This window comes from Heptranchias perlo, chromosome 9, assembly GCF_035084215.1.
Source record: "Heptranchias perlo isolate sHepPer1 chromosome 9, sHepPer1.hap1, whole genome shotgun sequence".
In the NCBI taxonomy this organism is placed as follows: Eukaryota; Metazoa; Chordata; class Chondrichthyes; order Hexanchiformes; family Hexanchidae; genus Heptranchias; species Heptranchias perlo.
The window spans coordinates 20,500,413-20,512,996 of record NC_090333.1 but is presented as its reverse complement, the minus strand read 5'-3'; the positions used below and the strand labels follow the sequence as shown (position 1 = coordinate 20,512,996).

The following is a 12,584-nucleotide window of genomic DNA, read 5'->3' as shown; positions in this document are numbered from 1 at the left end:
TTTTTTCCAGGGGCGGATGCAGAAGGAAGTGGGGTTGGAAGGGGGAATGTGAGTGGTAAGGAAGTGATCATCCAGGCTTGGGCTCATAAGTGGCAAGTAACATTCGCGCCAGATAAGTGCCAGGCAATGACCATCTCCAACAAGAGAGAGTCTAACCACCTCCCCCTGACATTCAACGGCATTACCATCACCGAATCCCCCAACATCAACATCCTGGGGGTCACCATTGACCAGAAACTTAACTGGACCAGCCATATAAATACTGTGGCTACAAGAGCAGGTCAGAGGCTGGGTATTCTGCGGCGAGTGACTCACCTCCTGACTCCCCAAAGCCTTTCCACCATCTACAAGGCACAAGTCAGGAGTGTGATGGAGTACTCTCCACTTGCTTGGATGAGTGCAGCTCCAACAACACTCCAGAAGCTCGACACCATCCAAGATAAAGCAGCCCGCTTGATTGGCACTCCATCCACTACACTAAACATTCACTCCCTTCACCACCGGCGCACTGTGGCTGCAGTGTGTACCATCCACAGGATGCACTGCAGCAACTCGCCAAGGCTTCTTCGACAGCACCTCCCAAACCCGCGACCTCTACCACCTAGAAGGACAAGAGCAGCAGGCACATGGGAACAACACCACCTGCACGTTCCCCTCCAAGTCACACACCATCCCGACTTGGAAATATATCGCCGTTCCTTCATTGTCGCTGGGTCAAAATCCTGGAACTCCCTTCCTAACAGCACTGTGGGAGAACCGTCACCACACGGACTGCAGCGGTTCAAGAAGGCGACTCACCACCACCTTCTCAAGGGCAATTAGGGATAGGCAATAAATGCTGGCCTCGCCAGCGACGCCCACATCCCGTGAACGAACAAAAAAAAAGATGACCTTGTCTGTGTTTGAGATGATGGGAATAGAGAGTCCACTTGAGATGGCAAGGCTGAGGGGGTGGCTTTGAATACGGGTAGGAGAGTTTACATGGAGGGAGAGGTTAAGGGAGGACAGCCATAAGATTTCCTTTTTAATGGAAGTAGAATTAAAATAACTTCATTAATTTCATTGTTGTCCTGTGGTGTGCATCTGGTCACATTAACATGAAATGGTAAGTGATTGATTTCCTATATTTTGTTTCATGTTACCACATTACTCAGGGAGGTATGAATCCTTAGGCTAGTATGTAATTTATCTGAAATATGGGGCTCAATCTTAACAGGGTGGTGAGATGGCAGCGAGGTGGGGGATGGGGTTCAATGGGCGCACAGCACACTTACTTACCTTAAGCTTACTTACCTTAACTTACCTTTTCCCACGCGCTCGCGACTTAATTGGTGCCCCTAAAACGTGACTTCCGGGTTTGCCGTCCGAAAGCTGCGCAGTGGGCGGACTGCGCACCCGCATGACAGGCTGTCAGCTGGAGCGTCTAGATTTAAAGGGCCATTGCTCCAATGGAATTTGCTGGAGCAAAGAGCAAGGAGACCCACTGGAGCAGCACAGGGGCAAGGCTGCTTCAAGATTCTACGATGCCTCACTTCAGCTGCTACTGGCCGGGGTGAGGAGGAGGAGGGAGCTATTTTATCCGGCCGACAGGAGGCAGTGCCCTGCCTCTGCCACCAAGAAGGCCTGGCTCGAGGTGGCAAAGGAAGTCACCAGCAGCAGCAACATATCCCGCACCTGGGTCCAGTGCAGGAAGCATTTCATTGACTTAACCAGGTCAGCAAAAGTGAGTACACTTACTGATTCTCCTGCATTCCATGGTGCACATCACCCACCCTCCCGCTCCCCCAGCTCATTTTGCATTGCCAAGACTGCTCCATCACATCACTCCTCACATCCACTTAAGGCTCATCCTCAGCTTACCTGCACTTCCTGAGCACTTCCTCACCTCCCCATTTGTTACCCCCCCCCACTACCACTCACCTCAATCCTGATCCAATGTGATCTCTCTATCTCATACCCTCTAATGCACCTCTTTCATGGTCAGCCTCACCCAAAGCAATGCATTCATCGGCTGACCACTTCACCATCACTTACTCAAACATCTGTACTTTCTCCCCTCCTAGGAGAAGAGAGCTCAGAATGCACGCGAGAGGACGAGGACTGGAGGGGGCCACAGCAAATAGTGTTCCTCACAGACACGGAGCAGGAGGCCCTGCAGATGAGCCGAACCCTCAAATGCCTGTTCATTGGGGACTCCGAGACTGGCACCCCACAAAAGTCTGGTGACACAACTTCAACATTCATCATGCGCAACGTGAATTGATCTTAAGAATGCTTGGCATGTTGAACACCTCAGTACGCTCGTCGCAGTATGACACATTTGTGATGATGCTTAATATTGCCTTCTGTTCTCTTACAGGCCCTTCAAAGTCCGCAGTGATGGCAGAGGGCGATTCCTCAGAGGAGCTCTAGGCCTCTGAGGGCACATGTCACATCTTAGTGAGCCATCCACCAGTGCAGATACTCACACCTCGGTGGGTCCTAGTGGTCAGTTAGTTGCATTGGCACCTGGTGAGTCATCACACACAAGTGAGCATGAGCAGACACTGGTGGCAGGGTCAGCTGTGGAGAGTCTGCGTCGGTGGGCGCACTCCTCTCCAGGCTCTGCTCAGCCAGACGCAGATGCTGAACCCTGGGGGCCATCCTTTAAAAGGAGAATGATCGAAGGACAGCAACACATTTGCGAGGTACTGGAACAGGTGCCATGCACACTCTCCACAACAGCGCAGAGGATGGAGGAGTCCAACTCCTGCATGAGTGGAATGGTGGCACAGGTACGCGAGGGAATCTCTGAGATAGTGTCACAGGTACGCGAGGGAATCTCTGAGATAGTGTCACAGAGATGTGAGCAACTGCCTGAGATAGTGTTGCACGTAACTGCTGAAATGTCTGAGATAGTGTCGCAGGTAACTACGGAAATATCTGCGATAGTGTCGCAGGGAAGTGCGGGAATGCCTGCGATGAAGAGAAGGCTAGCCTCCGTTGAACTTCAAGCATGGCTCACAAATGAGTCCATTCAGGCTCTGACAACGGCCGTTCGGACTCAGGGTGAACAACATTCTGCCGCCTTAAACAGGCCGACGGATACCTTAGAAGTGGTCTTCCAATGCCTCATACATGTACTCCAAACTATTGTCCAGCAGGGTGGAAGGAATGATGTGGGCCTGGTCCAGGAGAGGGATGGTGGCGAAAGGGGACACGGAAGTGGGGATGCCACTCATAGCGCTCCCACGTCTCACCTGTTGCCGCCCTCTCAACCAATACCCGCAATGTTGCCTCCTCTCCAGGTGGCCAAGTCTGCCCCTGCACAGATGAAGATGGAGCAGTCTTTGGAACGGCCCTCACGGGCTCCAAAATCCAGAGGGCATCGGCCAAAAGCATCTAAGCAGTCCGGCCATAAACATGAGCAACCTGCCACAACCTCTGCTACAGCCACAGGGGATGCACCACGTAGAAGCGGTAGGAAGAGAAAGGCTAAGGATTTGTGATCACAAAGGGTATGCACAAGAGTGTCTGATGGATTGCCATGTTTTTCATTTATATTTGATTTATGTTAAAGCCACATTAAATGTAATCATTCTCACCACTACTGCCACGTCTTGCCCATTCTTGACTGACTTTTGTGATAGCGCCCGTTCATATGCTTCACCATGAACGGCGATATTTTATGCCACCCAGTGGGTCACTTTACAGTGGGTGTATGTGTAGTTGCAGGATTGTTTTGTGCGGTGGGGGGGGGGGGGGGGGGGTCTAGTGTTTGCGCTGGTCTTTCCAGGTGGTGTGAGGACTGGACTCTTCTAACTTTCTGATCTTACGAGAACCGTTCACATATGCGTGACTCTCTGACCTCACGAGCAGCCAGGTGAGCCACTGCTCTGCCCATGGGTTCGTCCTCCTCCTCCTGCTGCTCCTGCTCCTCCTCAATGTGGATGGCAGATGTGGATGGTGGATGAGAGGATGGTACCCCTCTCTGTTGCGCAGGACACAACACACTACTATAATGCGACCCACTCTCGCTGGTGAGTATTGAAGCGCTCCCCCAGAACGATCGAGGCACTGAAATCGCATCTTCAGCAGTCCTATCACATGTTCAATTACAGACCTGGTGGCGAAGTGGATGCGTTGTATCGGCACTGTTGCTCACTGATGGGGTTCCTCAGAGGTGCCATGAGCCACGTGTGCAGGGGATATCCCTTGTCCCCGAGGAGTCAGCCCTTAAGGGTGTTCAGTGCGTGGAATAGGCCCGTGATGTTGGAGTCCCTCAGAATGAACGAATCATGGCAGCTGCCAGGGAATCAGGTGCACATGTGAAGAAATCTTTTACGGTGGTCACAAATGAGCTAAGTGTTGATGGAGTGATACCCCTTTTTGTTGATGAACAGTCCTGGCTCATGTGGAGGTGCTCAGATTGCTAGATGCGTGCAATCTGTATACGTGGGAAGCCAGCCACAGAGTGGAATCCCACTACCCTCTCCATCTGGCTGAGGTCATCCATGGGGATGTTGACGGATTGCGAGGCTCTGCGAAACAAGCCGTCGGTGACCTGCCTTATGTACTTGTGTGCAGACCCCGGCAATGTCACCGGTGGCACCCTGGAATGACCCAGAGGCAAAGAAGTTGAAGGCAGTGGTCAGCCGGAACGAGGCCCAGCCGGAAGCAGCTCGGCATGAAGGAGGCTGCAGATGTCTGCGACCACCTGGCGACTCACTCTTAGCCTCCGTATGCACTGCTCCTCAGAGAGGTCCAGGAAGCTGAGCCTCGGTCTGTTGACCCGTTGACGAGGATAATGCCTCCTGCGACATCGCTCTCTGTTGTTGCCCTCTGCGTTCTTGTGCAGGTGCCTGTGGCGCAGCACTGTGTTGTGGAGCTCCAAGTGGCAGAAGTGCATGCCATGCCTGGCGAGGATGGTGATGTTGCTCATCCTCGGATGTAGTGCTGAATGCAGCCATCGCGCCCCCCCCCCCCCCCCCATCCTGATGGTGTCAGTTTGAGGGGGTCCAAAAAGTTGGTGAATATGTGTGAACAGAAGAATCCTAAGTGGAAACCAAGAATTTTCATTCTAAAATCTCAAAAATCACACAAAAATCTCACAGCCAAAAGTTTGTCTGAGAGAACTGAGTGCTCTGCTGCAATAACTCACCTTTTATCCCCATCTGTCAAACAGGCATTTAAATATCCAAATGGCTGTCAGCTGAAACATGATTTCTTCACCATGGCGTGTTTCAGAGGCCACAGGAAACACGCTGAGGCAGTGTTAAAATCCTTTCCCTGCCTCAATCAACATAAAATTAAGTACTTTAACAAGTTCAACTCCCTTAATTACTGCTTTAAATACCTTCCCGCCGGCAATTAAAGCCGGTGGGACTTCCAGCTTCCTGAAGCACGCAACCAGATGCGTCTGGGTCAAACACGGAAGTCAGCGGGTTGGAGCCGGGATTCTTCCTGCTCTGGATTTCTCCGATTTTCTTTGCCCCTCAGCCCCTAACGCACCCGGATTTGACTTTTAAAATTGAGCCCATGATGTTTCAGAAACCTAGAATATTAGCTTTATCTTCCTGTAGTTACAGCTATTGACTACTAGCATTGCCTTGTATAACAGACTGCATATTCTCATAATGATGATCCTTAAAATTACTAGTCATTTTTCTGTGAACCTTTCAGAATGCAGTACAAAATCTGAGTTAAAAGGGCCTATTGAAGGGAAATTAAATTAAACGTTATTGGTAATTGGCTTTGTGCTCTTAAGCTCTAGATCCATTTTAAACCTGTTTTGGCCCAATTGACCATGAAATCTGTAACTGAATTCTGGCTTAACATGAGCTTTACTGTCTAAATGCTGACTGTGATGAATGGCTTTATCATCCAGCTTGTTCCTTTGCTTTCTATAAGGCTTACAATGCTTATTATTTTTCACTTCTTTTGAGAAAAGTCATAAATCTACACCCGAACTCACATGAGCAGTTTATGGAGCTATAATAATTTTTTAATTTCCTGTTCAGATGTATTTTAAAATTATTTTAACTCAGACATTTTTGACAGTTCAGACACATGGGCCTAGAAATTCACTGGCGCTATGCCACGTACGTTTTCCAGGTGCAAAACGGGCATCTAAGCATTCAATGTGGCGGGGGGCATACGCCTGTTCATTCCATGCTGGAAGTGCACCACTCTCTATATTGGTTCAGTCTGCTCCATAGGCATCCAGACTGCACGCAGGAAGTGTGTTAAACGTTGATAATGCGATGCTACAAAATCCCATTTTCTGTCATCATTGCCTCAGTAACACCGAATATATCACATTGATGAGGCAGCTAAAGATGGTTGGGCCAGAAAAACTGTCATGAGGAACTCCAGCAGTGATGTCCCAGGACTATGATAATTTGCCTCCAACAACCACAACCACCTTCCGGTGATGTGACTGCAGCCACAGGAGGGCTTTCCCTTTGACCCCCATTGACCTCAGCTACGTAGGACTCCTCAGTGCCATACTCGGCCGAATGCTGCCTTAATGTCAAGAGCAGCCACTTTCACCTCTCCTCTGGCAATCAGCTCTTCCATCGTCTGGATCAAAACTGTGACAAGATTAGAAACCAAATGTTAGCGAGCAGGTTATTGATGAGTAAATGTCCCTTGATGGCACTATTGTTGATGCCTTCCATCACTTTGCTGATGATTAGGAGGATGCTGATAGGTCAGTAATTTCTGGGTTAGATTTGTCCTGTTATTTGTAGATTGGAGGGAGCTGAACAATTTTCCACATTGTCATGTGCCAGTGTCACAGCTTCATTGCAATAGCTTGCCTAGGGGGCTGGCTGGGTTCTAGTATGCAGGTCTTAAGTATTACTTCAGCTGAGGTGTTATCAGCCCATAGTCTTTGCCACTTTTTAAGGTCATGTAGAGTGAACCAAATTGGTTGGTTGGATATTAGCTTCTATGATTGTGGTAATCTTGGAAGGAGAGTAAGTAAGATCATTTTAGGATAATTGAATTTGTAATAGTATTTAGTATGATAATAATATTTACAACAATATTTTCCGTAAATGATTCTCTTTTGATTTTTTAAAATTCAGTCCATTATAGAGAATCCAATTTTCTAAGAAATACGACAATCCAGACGGGTGTCAGTAAACCACCTGCACTTTGACCCTGAAGCCTGCTTACAACAACAATGTATAGTCCAAATTACAAAATCCTGAACTAGAGCAAAAAACTGGCTCTCAATTCAAACTTCCCATCCAATCTAGGCACATGAGATCAATTGCTTTATCTCTCAGTCAATATGAAAGATATAATTACTTCCATGGTAATTTGCTGTGAGTTGCTCAGTTCAGATAAACATTTTGGGGTCTTACATTTGTAGTTTGCTTAAATTCTTCATCCTTCATAGGATTCTGGTGCAGATGCCTTGGAATTAAACTTGTCCTGTCCACATGGCATGGGAGAAAGAGGAATGGGCCTGGCCTGCGGACAGGTAATACATCAACTTTAATCACTTTTGTATTCCATCAAAACTGTATGTGGCTGTTCTGATGTACTTCTATCGTAATTTCAGCATGAACCGTCAGACATGGCCTGAATCTAGGTCAGGACCTGGATACATTGGGTTGGCCTGTGGGGAAAAAGCCTTCATTTGCCCCTTACATGGCCATCGACAGAGGAAAGGAAGCCTGGTCAGCTCATCGAAATGTTTTTAAAATCACAATTCGATGTGGCCCCTTTGCTGGAGGGAGGAGGGGGAAGGACCATCATAACCGCCTTCAACCCAGCACAGCCACCTCCACCAGACTTTCTAGCGTGATGCCTATGGCTGGCACGCAAAATGGCATGGATGCCTGCTATTGGCATTTAACAAAGGAACCTCATGAGCTTTGGTAAAGTCATTTGTGGAGGTCCCAGGGAGGCACTTCGACGGATTTTGAGGCCTGGTTCTTTTATATCAATTATTTTTTCTTAAAGTCAATTTTGTGCAAGCAGTAAGACCAGATATAACATTCCCCTGCCTACCTAGTTAATTCTTTTTTGGTTGCCTTTGATACCACTTAAAACTCAAAACAAAACATACATGCACAGACATTTTAGACGCATTTGCTATGTTAAACGGTATAACATTTACCAGAATATATAAAAAGAATACTAGTTAAGATTGGTGAAGGTGAAATGTTTAGTTTTGTATTACCAAATTGATTATAACATGCCAACAGCATTGTGGTACCCTAGGAACTATTTTTGTTCCTAGTTTTGAACTTAAGAACATGTATTTAGCATTATTGCAATAAAATAGCAGTCATTATGTCCTTTAATTAAACTTTTGGGCCTTATTTGATTGATAACTGTCAGCAGTTACCAGTAATCTATTCCTTAAGTCATCTGAAGGTAGAAACTAGTTATTTCTGTCAATGACCTCCTCCACTCATCATCCAATCCCATCACTTTTTCTCCAATACTCCAGCTGTATATTCATCAGCTTCCTTCAGATCCATGATGAGTCCTTGTGCAGTATAATGGTTGAATCACTGCATTTTGTTTTCTTCCTTGCTCTTCAAATGTCTCTGGCAAGCTACCTTTAATGGCTTCAACCGTAGTCCTTCATCTATTGACATTTTTTAGCTTCACTATTTCCTCCTGAAGTAAGCTGTCACACCTGCACAGCTGAAGCTGCCTCCAAGAAGCTTGGGAATAGATTTTGCTCCCAAGCCGTGTTCGACCATCCAGCTGGCGGAGCAATAGCATGGGGCCAGCGGGCTGCTGGCAGGAAATAAGTGCTAATTCCAAATATTCACGACCCTCCTCATCTCAGTCCTAAATGTCCGACCCCTTATCCTGAGACTATGTCCCCTAGTTCTAGACTTTCTACCCAGGGGAAACATCCTCTCAGCATCTACCCTGTCAAGCCCTCTTAGAATCTTATATGTTTCAATGAAATCACCTCTCATTCTTCTAAACTCCAGAGTATAAGCCCATTCTACTCAATCTCTCCCTGTAGGACAACCCCCTCATCCCAGGAATCAATCTAGTGAACTTTCATTGCACCGCCTCTAAGGAAAGTATATCCTTCCTTAGGTCAGGAGACCAAAACTGCAAACAGTACTCCAGGTGTGGCCTCACCAAAACCCTGTACAGTTGCAGCAAGACTTCCTTACTCTTGTACTCCAACCCCCTTGTAATGAAGGCCAACATACCATTTGCCTTCCTAATTGCTTGCTGTACCTGCATGTTAACTTTCTGTGTTTCGAGTACGAGGACACCCAAATCCCTCTGAACACCAACATTTAATAGTTTCTCATCATTTAAAAAATATTCCATTTTTCTATTCTTCTTACCAAAGTGAATAACCTCACATTTTCCCACATTATACTCCATCTGCCAGCTTCTTGCCCACTCACTTATCCTGTTGAGATCCCTTTGCAAACTCTTTGTGTCCTCCTCACAGCTTACTTTCGCACCTAGCTTTGTATCATCAGCAAACTTGGATACATTACACTCAGTCCCTTCATCTAATTCTTTAATGTAGATTGTAAATAGCTGAGGCCGATGCACTGATCCCTGCGGTTTTCGCCAAACAGGACGCCTCAAAATGACCTCCTGGTGACATCTTTTATGTAGAAGACCTCTTTTCCTCTCAATAACTCAATTCTATACAAAGCCCAAATCTGTTCAAGAATTGAGTGCCGCTTCCATATCTGGAAGCCTCTTTTGCCACCTCTCTCAGCTCCTCGCCGGTATAAAAGAAAAAGTTTCTGCTAGGTGATTCTTCTCTCACCCCTAGTTTCCAATTTCTCTCTCTGGAGTCAATAATGTGGGCTCTCAGCATCTGCTTATGCAAGAATGAGCTGACCTTACCGAGTAACACAAGGTCAGCTCTTTTGAATATCTTTCCTGCAGTTTGTACGCATCAAGGGAAAAAATGTGCACTGCGACGGGGAAAGAACGGGGGAATGGGACCAACTGGATTTCTCTTACAAAGAGCCGGCATGGGTTCGATGGGCCAAATGGCTGCCTTCTGTGCTGTAACCATACTATGATTCTATGATCACTGATGATGATCTGGGGCAACGCCGACATTTCAAGCACCAGGAGTCAGTCAAGGGCTGCTGGCTGTCCATAGAGCACCAACAGGATTGTTCAGTGCAGGTTGGGTGGGGGAGGGGGGGAGGGGGAGAAAGAGCACCCAGGCAAAGGTGGCATGGGAGCAGTGGTGGCAGCAGACACTAGGAAGGGGATCCTTTATTTTTTTTAAATTGAGACTTCTCTTTCATCACCTATTCCTAACACGTTAAAGGGAGGACCGCTAATTAATATTTTTTAGGAATAAACTTCAAGCACAGTTTGTGTGCAGACTGCCAGTGCCCTTTGTGCTGGCCAACCATATTGAGGTGTACACGGCACCTTGGGCACATTGCAGGCATCTATCCTCAATATTATGGGGAGTGGATACCCAATGTGATCAAGAACTTTGGCCACCCACCATCAAGTTATCAGTGGTCCTCATGTTAAGCGTTGTAACTGTTGGATGAGCAATTAAAGCTCCCAGTTCAGATATAGCGTGGTTAAATGCAGTGAAAAGCCGTCTGTATTCTGCAGCAACTCCCTTAGTGCACCAGTGCGATATTTTTCTATATCCCACACCAACCATTCTTAGGCCTCTCTGAGGGAAATTGCTAAGTAATGCACAATTAGAGACACATCAATGCTGTGGACAGATGCCCACTGAAAACTGGATTGAGACTAACCGACTCATTTCATGTAGAACCCTCACAGCCAGTGGATAAGCAGATGTTCATCCCACCAGTCCAGGCTGGATTTGAACCCAAGTCCCAGAAGTAAAAAGCAAATATCTCACTGCAATGCAACGTTTTTAAACAAAGGTTTTCATTGGCTGAGAATAGCTGAGCTTCCAAATACTGCTGGTGGCATATTAACTCCGCAGAGGCTCCCTTAGCATGGCAGCAGCTAAATGAGTAAACCCCTCCGTGGAGTTCTAAGGGTTAATTAATATTTATATTGGCAGTACAGATCTAATGCCAGCTACACTTTGGCGAATTTGTATCATATATGTTTATGTCTGATACCAAAGTACTTTAGAGCTTCCTTTTGTGTTTGTAGAATGTTTCTAGTTAGATTTGCCAACACAGTCAGTGCACTTTAAAAGAAAAGCAGTTCATTGTATTAAACATTTTTGAGATGTTTCAACATGAAAGGTCCTATCTAAATGCAAATAGTAATATAATATATAAATATGGAAAATCCTTCATGCCTCTTGACAGTCGATAATTACTGTCTTAATTGAAGACAGGCTAGATCAGCTCATTTAAAAAAAATTATTGGATGTTTTAGTTATGGAAAATTGTAGGAAGATTTGTCTTTGGGGTTAAGTTCTGTCAAGCAGCTAATTTATTAGTAAACCAGAATTTGGAAGAAGTATTCAGTACCAGCTGTTTGGTTCACTATAATTTTGCACAACTTATCCTCTGAGAACTTAATTTATAACCATTATATGTGAAGCACTGATTCATATAGAGCTATGTAATCGACAATTTAATATATATGTAGACAGAGTTTCCTTTAGAATTATTCATCTTTAGAATAATGGGTGTGTACCATGCATGAATTAAAATTTAATGTAAGATGACAAGTGTGAGTTTTTTTTAAAGTAATTTAAAATGTATAAACACATTAGGACAGAAATGTTCTTGTGGTGCCATCCACCATTGCAAATGCTGGCTTACAGAATTAATATATTACTGACATAATATTACACTATGTTACAGCTAGAAAAATAAGATTTTTCTTAAATTACTTTGAAAAATTGGCTGCCAAAATATTCAGAATAAATCTGTTTCATTTGAATAAACCTAAGTATTTAAAGCAAGTTCATTCACCTTTTCAGTAAAGATATTTATTTCATATATATATATGTATATAACTATAATATATTATGGAGGGAGGGCTTCAGATTCCTAGGGCATTGGGACCAATTCTGGGGCTGGAGGTATATGTTCATGATGGACGGGTTGTACCTCAACAGAGCTGGGATCAATGTCCTCGCAGGGAGGTTAACTAGTGATGTAGGGGAGGGTTTCAACTAATTTGGCAAGGGGATGGGCACCAGGATGCAACATTAGAACGGAGAAACAAGGTGCACAGAGGATTGTGAGGGACAAGTAGCACTAGAGAAAAGAATAGTTCAGAAATAGGAGGGATCAGACAGGGGGCAAATGCGAGGCAGTCTAAGATGAGATTGGATTGAATGTGCGTAAATGCACGTAGCGTGGTAAATAAGGTTGGTGAGCTGCAGGCTCAAGTCGCCAAATGTGACTATGATATAGTGGCAATAACATAGACCTGGCTCAAAGAAGAGGAGGATTGGGTACTTAATATTCCTGGCTACAAGATATTCAGGAAAAATAGGGAAGGAAAGAAAGGGGGGAGCAGTGTTGATCAAAGAAACTATAATAGCTCTGGAAAGGGATGATGTAGTTGAGGAGTCAAAGATAGAATCTATTTGGTTAGAAGTAAGGAACAATAGAGGAGCTATTATGTTACTGGATGTATACTATAGGCCACCAAACAGTGGGAAGGAGATA

General features: G+C 45.6%; 1 protein-coding gene across 2 annotated transcripts in view; it reads left to right on the top strand.

Moving 5' to 3' along the window:
• Positions 1 to 12,584, top strand: part of LOC137325178 (dihydropyrimidine dehydrogenase [NADP(+)]-like) — a 598,790-nt gene that overhangs the window by 452,695 nt on the left and 133,511 nt on the right. For both annotated transcript variants that reach the window (XM_067989971.1, XM_067989972.1), the window contains exon 16: positions 7,388 to 7,471. In XM_067989971.1, coding sequence (XP_067846072.1) covers positions 7,388 to 7,471 — 84 coding nt within the window. The remainder of the gene's footprint in view (positions 1 to 7,387; positions 7,472 to 12,584) is intronic.